General features: G+C 50.9%; 3 protein-coding genes across 4 annotated transcripts in view; 2 read left to right on the top strand and 1 right to left on the bottom strand.

Moving 5' to 3' along the window:
• The first annotated feature begins 1,767 nt into the window (after positions 1-1,767).
• On the top strand, positions 1,768-7,630 carry Maneal (mannosidase endo-alpha like). Of its 2 annotated transcripts, XM_059256106.1 has the most exons (4): positions 1,768-2,305; positions 3,484-3,593; positions 4,587-4,663; positions 6,437-7,630. In XM_059256106.1, the coding sequence occupies exons 1-4, from the start codon at positions 1,768-1,770 to the stop codon at positions 7,071-7,073; spliced, it is 1,362 nt and encodes a 453-aa protein (XP_059112089.1). In that variant the 3' UTR covers positions 7,074-7,630. The 2 variants fall into 2 exon arrangements, with proteins under 2 accessions (XP_059112089.1, XP_059112090.1); XM_059256107.1 differs by lacking the exons at positions 1,768-2,305; positions 4,587-4,663 and having other exon boundaries at positions 3,523-3,593.
• Positions 7,631-8,509: 879 nt separating this feature from the next.
• On the bottom strand, positions 8,510-11,949 carry Yrdc (yrdC N6-threonylcarbamoyltransferase domain containing; the record flags this gene model as incomplete). Its single annotated transcript, XM_059255883.1, has 4 exons — positions 8,510-9,183; positions 9,425-9,567; positions 11,602-11,721; positions 11,815-11,949. Coding segments are annotated over 4 exons (471 nt in total), but the record flags the coding sequence as incomplete, so codon positions are not given.
• Positions 11,950-12,284: 335 nt separating this feature from the next.
• The window catches only part of C2H1orf122 (chromosome 2 C1orf122 homolog), a 1,379-nt gene continuing 1,169 nt past the window's right edge, over positions 12,285-12,494 (top strand). Inside the window, exon 1 of the mRNA XM_059255882.1 lies at positions 12,285-12,457. Coding sequence (XP_059111865.1) covers positions 12,285-12,457 — 173 coding nt within the window. The remainder of the gene's footprint in view (positions 12,458-12,494) is intronic.

Raw genomic sequence — 12,494 nt, 5'->3', positions numbered from 1 at the left:
TTTTTAAAAATTACATTTATTTACTTATGTGCGTGTCATGGGGGTGGGGTGTGCGTGCACAGTGACATGAATGTGGAGTCAAGGATAACTTGTGGAACTCAGTTCTCTCCTTCCACCATGTGGGTCCCTGAATTCGAACTCAGATCATCAGGCTTGGCAGCAAGCACTACTACCCACTGAATCATCCCAATCGCCTCGTCTTGTTTTCAGCTTCCCTTGGTATCTGAAAGCAAGGGACGGCTTTGATAACTCCTGTTTCACTGTGGTAGGAGCAGGCTTTCAGTAAATACGGGCTTCCTCCAAGGACCTCAGTGTGATGTCAGACCGCATAAGCCTTTTCTTGAAGGCTTTTCTTCTCCTCCGTGGGAGTTATTTGGACTTCTCCCTGCCTGGAGATGAACTTCTGACCACCAACTTTCTTTGGGTTGGGTGACCTAGACCCAGACTTCCGGCTGATTTTTTATGTCTATTCGCAGTATGTCGGCACAGTAAGTAGGCCACCTCTACCTCTGCTGTTGACTTGTACTCCTGGGTCAGAAGGTTGACTTGTTCCTACCTTCTCCACGGTAAATCTACCTGCGCTGCTGGGCCTCTTAAGAACTCCAGCTCTGCAAAGGTAAGGTGACACTACAGACACTCAAGGCCATTTTTCTCGCGTCCTTTGGATGTTGTTCACATTTCTCATTGGCCTTGGCAATGGATTGGCTTCAACGTGAACGTGATCAACTTATGTTAGTGAGACGTGATAGGAGTTCTGCCGAAACCTTCTGAAAAGCCAGGCATGGTGATGCATGCCTGTAATACCAGCAGTCTGGAGCCAAAGGCAGAAATATCCTGAGTTCAAGACTAGCCGGGGCCATACAGAAAATTTCAGGCCAGCCTCAGCTACTCTGTGAGATTTCGTCTTAGAAAACAATAAACAATCCAGGAGTAGCGGTTCACACCTATCACCTCAGCACTGGGAGGCTGAGGTAGAAAGAAGGATCGATGGTTCAAACTCAAGGTCTGCTTGGGCTATAGATTGAGTCCAAGGTCAGCCTGCGGAACTTAGTCTCAAAATACAGAGTAGCAAAGAGGATTGAACTCACTCACTGCTGTGGAACTGTTGCCAGCATGAGTGTAAGGCCCTGGCTTCAATCTCAGTGTGGGAGGGAAGGGGGGTGCTGCCCGCCTACTGGAAGCAGAGTTGAGGAGGAATGGGGGACCGTGCATAGATGGCCAAGACAAGTCAGTACTACTGCGCAGGGCGCACAGGAGAGCCAAGCCTGGCCCTGGAGTTAGGCTCCATTGCAAGCTGCGGCCCTCCACTAGGTTCCTGGCTCCAGCTAGAGTTTGCAGGGTGGCCCACAACGCCTCTCTTCTGTACTGGGCATCTGCAGCGAACTGGGGTGATGGTGATAGAACTCAGTGGAAGGAAGGTTCGGTAAGAGGCCGAGAGACCCTCGGTTCCCACCCTCCGCCCCGGCCTTCTACCAGAAAGGTCGGGTCCTGCAACCCATCCGGATCCCAAGTGCACTCGCCCCGGGACTCTGCACTGGCGCCAGGCTGGGTTCGCACTCCTCTGCCTGGTCCCCCCTCCACTCGCTCTCATTTGGTCGGCGCCACTGCATCTTGTGTGTGCCGGGCCCGCCCGCACTGCGGGGAACAGGCGCGGAGCCGCCCTGGGCGCGCGGCGCTTGCGGGCCGTGGCCTGGGACGCGTGGGCGGGCGGGCGGGATGGCGCGGCTCCGGGGCCGGTAGCGCGGCAGCCGGCACCGCGGGAAAGCCATGGCCCGGCGGCGACGCCGCGCCTGCATCGCCCTCTTCCTGGTGCTGCTCTTCGCCTTCGGCACGCTCATGGGGCTGCGCACGCTCAAGGCCCCGGATGGGCTGCCCGCACTGGGCCCGGGCCCGGAGCTAGCGCCCTTCGAGCGGCGTCCGGAAGGGAATCCCGCGCCCGCCCGCGCCCCGGCCGCCCCCGCCGCCCCTCCGCCGCCGCCGCCTCCGCGCACAGCCGCCCCACGCGCCTCGCTGGGCCCAGCCGAGGCCGATCCCGCGCCCCGGCAGAACCTGCGCGTCTACTCCGACCTGCATGCCTTCTATTACTCGTGGTACGGGAGTCCGCGGCGCGAGGGCCACTACATTCACTGGGACCATGTCATGGTGCCGCACTGGGACCCCAAGATCTCGGCCAGCTACCCGCGTGGCCGCCACAGCCCTCCAGACGACTTGGGCTCCAGCTTCTACCCGGAGCTGGGGCCCTACAGCTCACGGGACCCCGATGTGCTACGAGAGCACATGACCCAGCTCAAAGAAGCCGCCATCGGTGAGTCCCCCTAGCCAGTCTGTCCCCCAGCCTCACCCTTCCTTCCTGAACCTCAGCTCTTGATGCCCCTCCACAGGGGCCCTGGTCCCACTCTCCTGCCAACCTGACCTCTCACTCTTATCCCGGGCCTACTGCACACCACTGCCCCTTCCTTCTAATTTCCACTGTACCTTCTGGGTCTTTCTTACCCACAACCCCAGGGGCCTTCCATAGGGTAAAGTTGGTGTTAGTAAGAAGAGCAGCTTTAAGTATGTTGATCTTCCAGGTTTCAGGAGAGCAGGGATCCTGGTCCCTCAAGTCTAGGGTTCAAAGGAGAGCCTAGGGAGGCCTCTGCTTTCACAGCAGGTGCAGAGGAGTGCAACAGCCGTATGGTTGATCTAGCAGGCTGGAGGGTGGGCACACATATGACAAGGACGGGAGCTTTCATGAAGTGCCCAGCCAGGGGTCCTGGAGAACCTCCTGCATTATGCTGGCATGGGGAGGCTCACCCAGCTTAGATTTTTGTCACTGAATTCTGCTAGCTTTTAATGATACATCTTGTTATACCTCAAGATGGGGTGAGGGAGAGCTGCAAGGTCCAGATCCAGGCTTAGTGTCGAAGGCCATAATCCTAGCACTTGGGAGAGTGAGGCAGAAAGATTCCCAGTTTGAAGCCAGCCAGGGTTACATAGTGGGACGGTATCTCCAAAATAAAAAATGAATGAATGAATGGATAAGGAGGGAATGGGACAAAGATAATTGGGATGCGGGCTAGTCTGTCCAGGCTTGCTTTCTAGACGGGCAGTCAGTCAAGGCAGGTGCTCTCTCCCATGGGAAGCACGAGGCTAGGACTTCTTCACAAGGCTTTTCTTCAGGTAGGACCCCAGAGGTAGGATTGTGGCTTCCAGGTGAGTGGGCATGGCCACCCCTTAAGCCTTCCTTTTGCTACCAGATGATGCACTCACTCCTCAGCGGGTCCCCTTGGCTGCAGAACTTCAGCACTGCTGGTGCGGACAGCTCCGAGGCCAGCTAAGCTCTGCGCCCCAGGTCTGTCCCTAAGAACCTAGCAGAATCCTGGCTCAAGGTTTTCAGGAATCATGCAGGTGGAGATGATTTCTGAGAAGAACATATCTGCTGATGGGGCGGGGAGCGGGGAGGGGCACACTGTGTACCACTGAAGGGGCTTCTGTCTTGTTTAGGAGTCTTGGTTCTTTCCTGGTACCCACCTGGCATGGCTGATGATAACGGGGAACCCTCAGATGATCTGGTCCCTGCCATTCTGGACACTGCTCATCAGTACAACATCCAGGTGAGTTCAAAAGGTTACACAAGCGCTCATTCTGGAGAATGCCCCTTCTCTGCCATCCAGTTAGTGCTGGGTGGCTGAGGCTGACAGGAACGTAAGTGTGGTGTTGGGAGAGGGTCTAGCAGGCTGCACTGTGTTAACTGTTACCATTTTTAATTTTGAGAAAACTAATTAGGGGACAAATGGAAGACTACTAATATCTTTGTTTATATTTACTTGTATTTTTAAAATTTTGTATCTGTGTGTGGGTATGCACAGGTGTGTGCAGATGCCTGCGGAGGCCAGGGGCATTGGATCCCCATGGAGTTAGTTGTGAGTCACTTGACATGGGTGCCAGGAAACCAGGTCCTTTGGAAGAGTAGCCAGTGCTCTTAACTCATGAGCTATCATCTCTCCATTTCTTAAGTAATATAGGTTAGGTTGGAGACACTTGATCCTGGATCCTGGGCAGGCAAGAACCAAATGAACCTGCAGACGGAATTCTAGACTCCACTCCGTAGTGGAGGACAATGCTAGGCCTCCGCAAGCAGGTTCCCCTTCGGAGTGGAAGGCTGTGTGTGTGGCCATTCTTCTCAAATACCTCAATAGAGGAAGTCAGTTCCTACATCCGAGGTAAAAGAAGAGAAATGACAGAGGATCCCCCTTGCCTTCCCGAGGTCACTACTGGCAGGTTTAACAGATGGTGGCACATTTTCCATTGGCAGAGAGTAGGCACATGACTCATGGTGTTCATGATTGGAGCTGACCGAGGTAGAAAACTGAGCACCATCCTGCAGTGACCCCAGAATGATTCTTGGATGCCCTGTTGTGGGACACAGACAAACCTTCACCCTTCATTTTGACCTGAAGGGCAGTGGCAGCCTTCATTGTGCCCATCCTTGCCAGGCTTTCTCGAACTCAGCCCCTCCCTACAAGCCATGGCTGGTGGCATTAAGCTGTATGTGTCGTGCTACTCCTGAATAGTCACCTGATCTGCAACTCCTCTGTTTGTGACAGGTGGCCTTCCATATCCAACCTTACAAGGGCCGGGATGACATCACTGTCCATGACAACATCAAGTACATCATTGACACGTAAGATGGGACTCTAGATGGAAGTCGGGATAGAAGGGACGGAGGGCCAGGTCAGGCAATCCAGGGTGGAATATGTGTGTTCCCAGCAGCTGTTGAGGGTCCTGGGAACTGAGTTTCAGGTCCAGTTCTGGGGCCCTGAGTCTTGTTTTATAGTACGCAGGTGCTTCATACATACTTGTAGTCACTGAAAAACTGTTCGGTGCTGACACATACAGCTATTATCTTCATACAGCTATTCTACTTCATACTTATAGTCTAATGGTTGGTGGTGCAGCAGAGCTCCCCAACCAAGAAGTGAGAAACCACAGCTATCTGCAGTATGAAAAAAACCAATAAAAAGCAAAGTGAAGTTTTGTGTTAAGGATGTGCCCAAGAAGTTTTTGTTTTTCCTCTTTTTATGGATCTGGAGATCAAACCCAGGGTCCTTTATATGCGAAGCTTGAGCATGAGCAGGTATCATATGTCCCAGCTCTCAAGGAATTACTTTACAATGGTGGTGATATGTGCTTCTGAGAGGACTTGCCCTGTGTGCTGACACCTAGAGGCTGACTCTTGCTTTCCATGTGTGCATAAAGCGAGTTAGTGGCCACCTGTCAGCTGAGAGAACTCTCACCAAGAATCAGACTTGTTAGGCACTTTGATTGTGGACTCCACAGTTCCCAGAACTGAGATATAAATATGGTTGTTAGGCTAAAAGGAATGAGTGAGCCTAGAATTCTGTTTTTTTTTTTTTTTGGTTTTTCGAGACAGGGTTTCTCTGTGTAGCTTTGCGCCTTTCCTGGGACTCACTTGGTAGCCCAGGCTGGCCTCGAACTCACAGAGATCCGCCTGGCTCTGCCTCCCGAGTGCTGGGATTAAAGGCGTGCGCCACCACCGCCCGGCGAATTCTGTTGTTTTTGAGGCAGGGTCTCATATAGTTTAGGCTGGCCTTGAGCTCTTATGAAGCTGCCCTGAACTCCTAGTCTTCTGTCCTTAGCATCTCAAGTGCTGAGGCCACGTGCATGCACCATCATGCCTGAGGCCCTGGATTCAATCCCCAAGGTTTTTAAAGATTTTATTCTTTTATTTATATGTATGTGTGTGTCTGTATGTACCCAGAGGCCACAAGAGGAAGCTGGAGTTAAAAGTAGTTTTAAATATCATATTCACTCTTCCTACTCTTCTAACTCCCCCCAGATCCATCATGCATCCCCGCCTCCACACTGGTTTTTAAAATAAGTCAGCTCAAGGCTTACTGAGCTCCAGGCCACATAGTGAGACCCTGTCTCAAATAATAAAATAATAATAGTAAGTTAGTTCTGCAAAGATCTGGAGAAAAAGGGAAGATTCTAGGCAGAGAGAGAATTGGCAGATGGAATGTCCTAAGATGGGGCAAGGTCACATAAAGGTTGGTAGAAAGGCCAGTTAGGGAGTGGAGTCTGGTGAGTAGTAGCAGGAATGAAAATAGGGAAGTTCAGATCCCCCAGGGGCATCCTTACAGGTCACAGTAAGGAGTGGTCAGATCAGGTTCCATAGGAAGGCACCAATTTGGAGATTGCTGCCCCGATGCAGACGAAGATGTGGTGGCCTGGCTTGGGAGAAGAGGCTTAGGGATGGATGACAGGTCAGCGAGGCCTGGGAAGGGAGGCAGGCTAATACTTGAAGGCGTAAGTTCAACAAGTAACCTGCTGAATCCTAGACTGTGAGCACAGAAAAAAGATCTCCCCCGTGGCTGCTCTTTCGACTGTGCTGGCTTCTCACAACCAACTCAAGCCTCTCCCTCCTGCTCCTCAGGTATGGCTCCCATGGTGCATTTTACCGTTATAAGAACAGCATGGGCAAGAGCCTCCCACTCTTTTATGTCTACGACTCATACCTGACATCCCCTGAGGCCTGGGCCCACCTCCTGACACAAAACGGGCCCCACTCGATCCGGAACACTCCCTACGACGGGGTCTTTATAGCGCTGCTGGTGGAGGAGGGCCACACCCATGATATCCTTGCAGCAGGATTCGATGGAATGTACACCTACTTTGCCTCCAATGGCTTCTCCTTTGGCTCCTCCCATCAGAACTGGAAAGCTGTGAAGAACTTCTGTGATACCAACAACCTGATGTTCATCCCTAGCGTGGGGCCTGGGTACATTGACACCAGCATCCGGCCCTGGAACAACCACAATACTCGGAACAGGGTCAACGGCAAGTACTACGAGACAGCCCTGCAGGCGGCCCTGACTGTGAGGCCTGAGATCGTCTCCATCACCTCTTTCAATGAGTGGCACGAGGGCACGCAGATCGAGAAGGCTGTTCCCAAGAAGACGCCAACTCGCCTCTATTTGGACTACCTGCCTCACCAGCCCGGCCTGTATTTAGAGCTGACCCGCCGCTGGGCAGAGCACTTCGTCAAGGAAAAGGAGCAGTGGCTGATGTGAGGGGCAGTACTCAAACCTCATTAGGTCACCAAGCTGGTTCAGCTGAGGCTATAGGCACACACTAGTCCCAAGTAGCAATGGGTGCTTGTGGGTGGGCCAGCTCACTCATGTAGAACAGAGCCTGGCCCTTGGACTGGTGGTGCTGGGGTGATGAAGCAAGGCCTGATGGAGGAGTCTGGCAGGAGGCTGCACACGGCTCAGGGCAGCTCCACATCCTTTAGCTTGCAGCTGCGGCAGGCTACGTAGTGGAGTTGCCAGCCACTGTGCTTAAAAGGGTCTCAGGGTTCTGAGCTAGCATGCACCTTACTTCCTTTGGACAGCCTACAAGTCCTCAGGCACCTTCCCACGTCTTCTTGCTGAATACAGGGAACCGTATTTGGCACTTCTAAAAGGGGACTTTGTTTCGGTCCTTCCAGGAGATTCCTGTGCCCATTATCAGGAAACCCTGCGCATCCACACTCATTACTAAGCACCTTACTTACTGTCAGGTTCTGGGGAATCTGATCCAGGCTCCCTTCCTGAAGCTTACAGGACCTTGCTTTTGGTGTAGCCATGTAGCTAGCACCTTGGCTGTTTTGCCCTTCTTTACAGCTACACCCAGGCCTGATGGTCAGCTATTTTTCCTCCAAGAAAATACTTCTGTGTTCCAGAGCCTTTCCCAGATGAACACAGAGCTGCAGAGAGGACTAGGTCACTCTCCCTTCAGCTGTCTAGGCTGGGGAGGCCACCCACTAGGGCCACTTTCAGGACTACTGTGATTTGTATTAAATATGAAGTATTTGCCAGTACACATTCCTCTTGCGGCCCTCATAACTGCTGACCTCTAGGTCAGTCTGTGACAAATTAGTGTATGGCTGGGCTGGCTACTTTTAGCACAATGGAGATGGGTTTGCTTAAATGACGAGTTTATGTAAGATTTCTAGAGGGAAGTTAACAAGCCAGTACTTATTTATAAACAAACTAATGCTAATTGCAAGGATCCTTGTTAAAGTAAGACCAACGGAACATTTTTCAGCAAGATTCTCAAAACACACTTGAAAATGTTCACCAAAACCACTACTGGTTTACAGGCTAAGGCTGAGCCACGACTCTGGAAAATGGTAGCAAGTGGGGGAGCATGAGGTGGAATACAAGTCATTTCAAGGACAACCAGCCCACTGACCAACACTAAACCCCGCCTGACAGATGAGCAGGGCTGGCCACTCAGCCTGTAGCTTAGGAGGAGGGCTGGATCTAAGCAGTGCTAATTTCATCTCCTCCACATAGAGCTTGGATGCAGCAAGGCCAAGAGGAAGGAACAGGCATCCTCAATGAGACTTGACTGAAGTCATCTTCTGAAGGCTAATCTACATCCACAGCCATAATGCACATACACACCTTGACCTAGAAACCCTACCCTAAGGGAATAGTTCAAAAGAAAAATAAACCATTGACAATTGTTTGCAGCAGCATTTTTTAATAATAAAGAAAAATACAGCTTAAATACTCAAAAATAATTATGGAGACTACTTGGCACACCTATGAACAAAGAGAAAAGGCTTCTGAGGAAACAGTGAAGCTAAATAGAACACAGAACTATATGATTTATTTTATCAATAAATAAGAAAGTCACTGGCCGAGAACAGTCAAGATTTTCTTTTCCAGTATTATTTCACTTGGGACCCCCAGGATAATTTCCCTAAAATGACCTCTCTCTGGTACCCAGGAAAGCTGTCTTGGGCTCCTTGACTTTCCTGCATTGGTCCTGAGACTTCTAGACTGCACAGTCTAGTTTTGCACTCAATTTACTGTCAACTTAAAAAGTGAGGCCTTAAAATAATAAGGCCGCTCTAAGAATGTTCTTACCTTTGTTCAATTTTTGGTTGATTTATGATTCTACAAGGCTCAACCTGCAGCTTCTGGCCTACAGTGTTCAGAGAGATGTTCCCTAAAAAGCCAGGCTACAGGTGGAGCACCAGGAGCCTCTGCCAATGAGGCCTTGCCAACCAGTTAGCAGACACATAGTATCCAGCATGGTCCTTGGGTCCCCCCCAAGTTTCATGAACAGGACCTCTGCGAAGGAAGCAGCCCATATTTCTGTTGGAGGATGGCTGTAGTGGTTTCTAGGGCACTGAGGAAGACATAGAAGGCAGTTACAGTCTGACCACGAACAATTACTATCCCATGCTCTGTTCATCAAACTTGAATCCTAAAGCCATCTCAGCAAATTTGGTCCCAGCCCACTGCCTACCTCCCTGTGGTGGCCCTCAGTGCCCCCAACCAAGACAAGATGGGAATGAACTCTGCCCGTCAAAGCTTCTGTTTTTCCAACCTCCTTCACATATCCCAGTGGCACAAGAAAAGAGCCTTACCAGCCCGGGCGAATAATGGCAAACTTTCCAGGCTCAGATAAGTCAACCACAGTAGAGCCGAGGCGGCACTCGGGGCTCTGACTATCCCCAATTGGCCCGCCATCAATGACCAAGGACAAGTGAGGCCAGAGGTCTTGGAACTCCTGAAAAGAGGTAAAAGAAGGGCATGGCCATATTGTCACCCTGCACACATGGCTCACATTTAAATCCAGGCATTTCCTCTAAGCAGAAGAGAAACCTCTTAGTTAGGCTCAGCTGTGTCAAAGGAAACAGTTAACACCCAGTCTGCAGCCCGCTTAGATATGCACTCCAAGTTACATCTGTCATAAAGAAAACCTTAATGTACCAAAAGGAAATCCTAATACTACAGGGGCTGTGGAGGCCTAAGTCCAATAAGTGGCACACTGGGTATGAGCCCAGAGATGGGCTTTAACCCTGGACTTTCTATCATATCTATGTGATGCATGAAATTGCTTCATCTAAGTTCCTAAAGGGAGAGGGCCAGCCGAGGTGACTACTAAGAGTCTTTCCAGCTCTAGCAGCCAGATCCTAGACCTCAATGGAAGTCAAGAGGGTGGACTTTGCAAACACACCACCCGCAGTACTCAGTCCTTGGGCTGTACTGTTAAATGAGCTAGTCTTTCTGTCCTCAGTGAAGAGTCTCCAGTGCATTTAAGCCAGGGTCTTAGTGACAGGAGAATCATAAATACGGGTTACCAATAAAACAATGACTGTGCTGGCCCAGAGTTGTTGACAAGGTAAGAACTTACCCCTCTCCTCTGATAACACCCCCACCCTGCTCCATACGGTACAGCTACCAAGAGCAAATAAAGCAGGCACTACATTTCCAAGGCCCTCTCACTTAACTGTATCTAATTTAAATATAACAACAGGGAGTAAAGTTTCTTTATGCTCATTTGTTCTAAACCACATAGCCAAGACAGGATTACGATGATCTTATCTCCGGCCTATCTGGCAAGCAGAGATAAAACAATAAGGTCAGGAGTCAAAAATTGGGTGAGGCCAGGTGTGCTGTTAAAGATCCAAAAATGGGGAGGCCTGAAGATCCTGAGTTCAAGAGCACCTTGAGTTACAGTATTAAGACCCTGCCCTAGGCCTTTAATTCCAGCACTCAGGAAGCAGAAGCAGTTCAAAGCCAGTCTGTTCTATATAAGGAGTTCCAGGGCTACACAGTGAAGACCCTGTCTCAAACCCTGCCCCCCTCCCCCACCAGTCCCTGCCACACACACACACAAAAGACTGTCACTTAATGGCTCTGTGACAGAGAAGTGAACGTATGTTTTAGTGTCCCAAGTTCTCAGCACTGTTATCAGGTCTCTACAGCTACAGCTGCTCCCCTCACAAGGCTGTCTTTACTTCCTAGAACCCTTTCTTTCTTCCTTTTTTTTTTTTTTAAAGACAGGGTCGTTCTATGAAGTTCTAGAACTCACTCTGTAGACCAGGCTGGCCTCGAACTCACAGAGATTGGCCTGCCTCTGCCTCCCAAGTGCTGGGATTGAAGGTGTGAGCCACCACCCCCAGCATCTCTTTAATCTATTATTATATATACAAAGAATACACCTGTTCTTCCCTGGCCTCTCAAGATAAAACATTCCAACACTTAAAAAAAAAAAGTTTCTGGGGGCTGCAGAGATGGCTCAGCAGTTAAGAGAACTGGTTGCTGTTCCAGAGGACCAAGATTCAATTCCCAGCACCCACAAGGCAACTCACAACTGTCTGTAACTCCAGTTTTAATCTGACACCCTCATATAGACATTCATGAAGGTAAAACACCAATGCACATAAAATAAAAAAAATAAATTCGTTAAAAAAAAAGAAAAGAAAAAAAAAAAGAAAGCCAGAGGCAGGCAGATTTCTATGAGTTCGAGGTCAACCTGGTCTACAGAGTGAGTTCCAGAACAGCCAGGGCTACACAGAGAAACCCGTCTTGAAAAAACAAAACACAGATTTTCTTGTCTTGGCCTCCTAGTGCTGGCATTACAAGTATGCCCCACCTGCCCCCTTCAAGACTCCTTCACTTGGATGCCCTCCTCTAAACCATGCCAAATAGGTAGCTTTCTCACTGCTGAACCAAAGGCCCAAATTTCTGCCAGGGCAGCGTCAGCCTTATTGGTTCTGAGGAAACAGTAGTTTAGCCTGCTGGGGCCAATTCTCACCTCAACACTCAGCGAGCTGGCCTGGGAGCTGAGATTGGCACTGGTGAGTGCAAGTGGTCCCCCAAACATTTGGGCCAAGTCCTGCATGAAGGCATGGTTAGGAATCCGGACGCCAACAAGCTGTGAAGCCAGAGGAATAGGGAATGAATGGGAGGAAGATTTCAAGGGCCGAAGAAGTCTGATTCAGATCACAGGGAAAACCGAGTGACTCACGGGAGTAAAGGGGTTCAGGTCTTTGTTGAGCTCCTTGGAACGCTGCATCACCAGGGTCACTGGTCCTGGCAACAGGTCCTCCAGGAGCTCCTTGGGTACGCTCACTGGCAGTACCTGGGGGCAAAAGAGCACAAATCCATATCACATAGCCATATCACCTTGGTGGACCTTTCCTGGACTGAAGGCAGATGCATGAAAGGGGTCCTTCGGGTGTACTCCCAACTTCCTCTTCCTCAGAGCTCTGGCACAAGGCAGGGCTCCAGAGAGGACCCCGGGCTTAAAGTCCACACGCCTGTCTTGGGGACAATAACCACAGGTTGGGACAACACAACCTCAAACTGTTTTATCATCTGGAGGGCACTCTTTCTAAACTGTCACTGTGATTGCTTCTTCCCGCGGGCTTCCCCGCCGTACATCACCACGGCACCCAGAGAACAGTGCCACGCTGGCCTAATTCAGCGCGGCGACCAATGAGTGCACTGTCAGTTGTGGATGGAGCCTGGCACGCGTTAAGCGCTCCCAACACATTTCCAGTTCCGGATTCCTCGGTGAGCCAGGACAAGCCCCTCCCGCACTCAGCGCCTCAGTCTCCCAAGCCTGTCACCGGAAACCCCTCCCGCGGTGCCGCCCCCAGCGGGGCCGGGTCGGGGCGGCCTCACCTGTAGACGTCGGCCACGCGG

This window comes from Peromyscus eremicus, chromosome 2 (genome assembly GCF_949786415.1).
Source record: "Peromyscus eremicus chromosome 2, PerEre_H2_v1, whole genome shotgun sequence".
Lineage (NCBI taxonomy): Eukaryota > Metazoa > Chordata > Mammalia > Rodentia > Cricetidae > Peromyscus > Peromyscus eremicus.
Note: the sequence above shows the minus strand (reverse complement) of the source record. Positions and strands in the feature narration are given on the sequence as shown.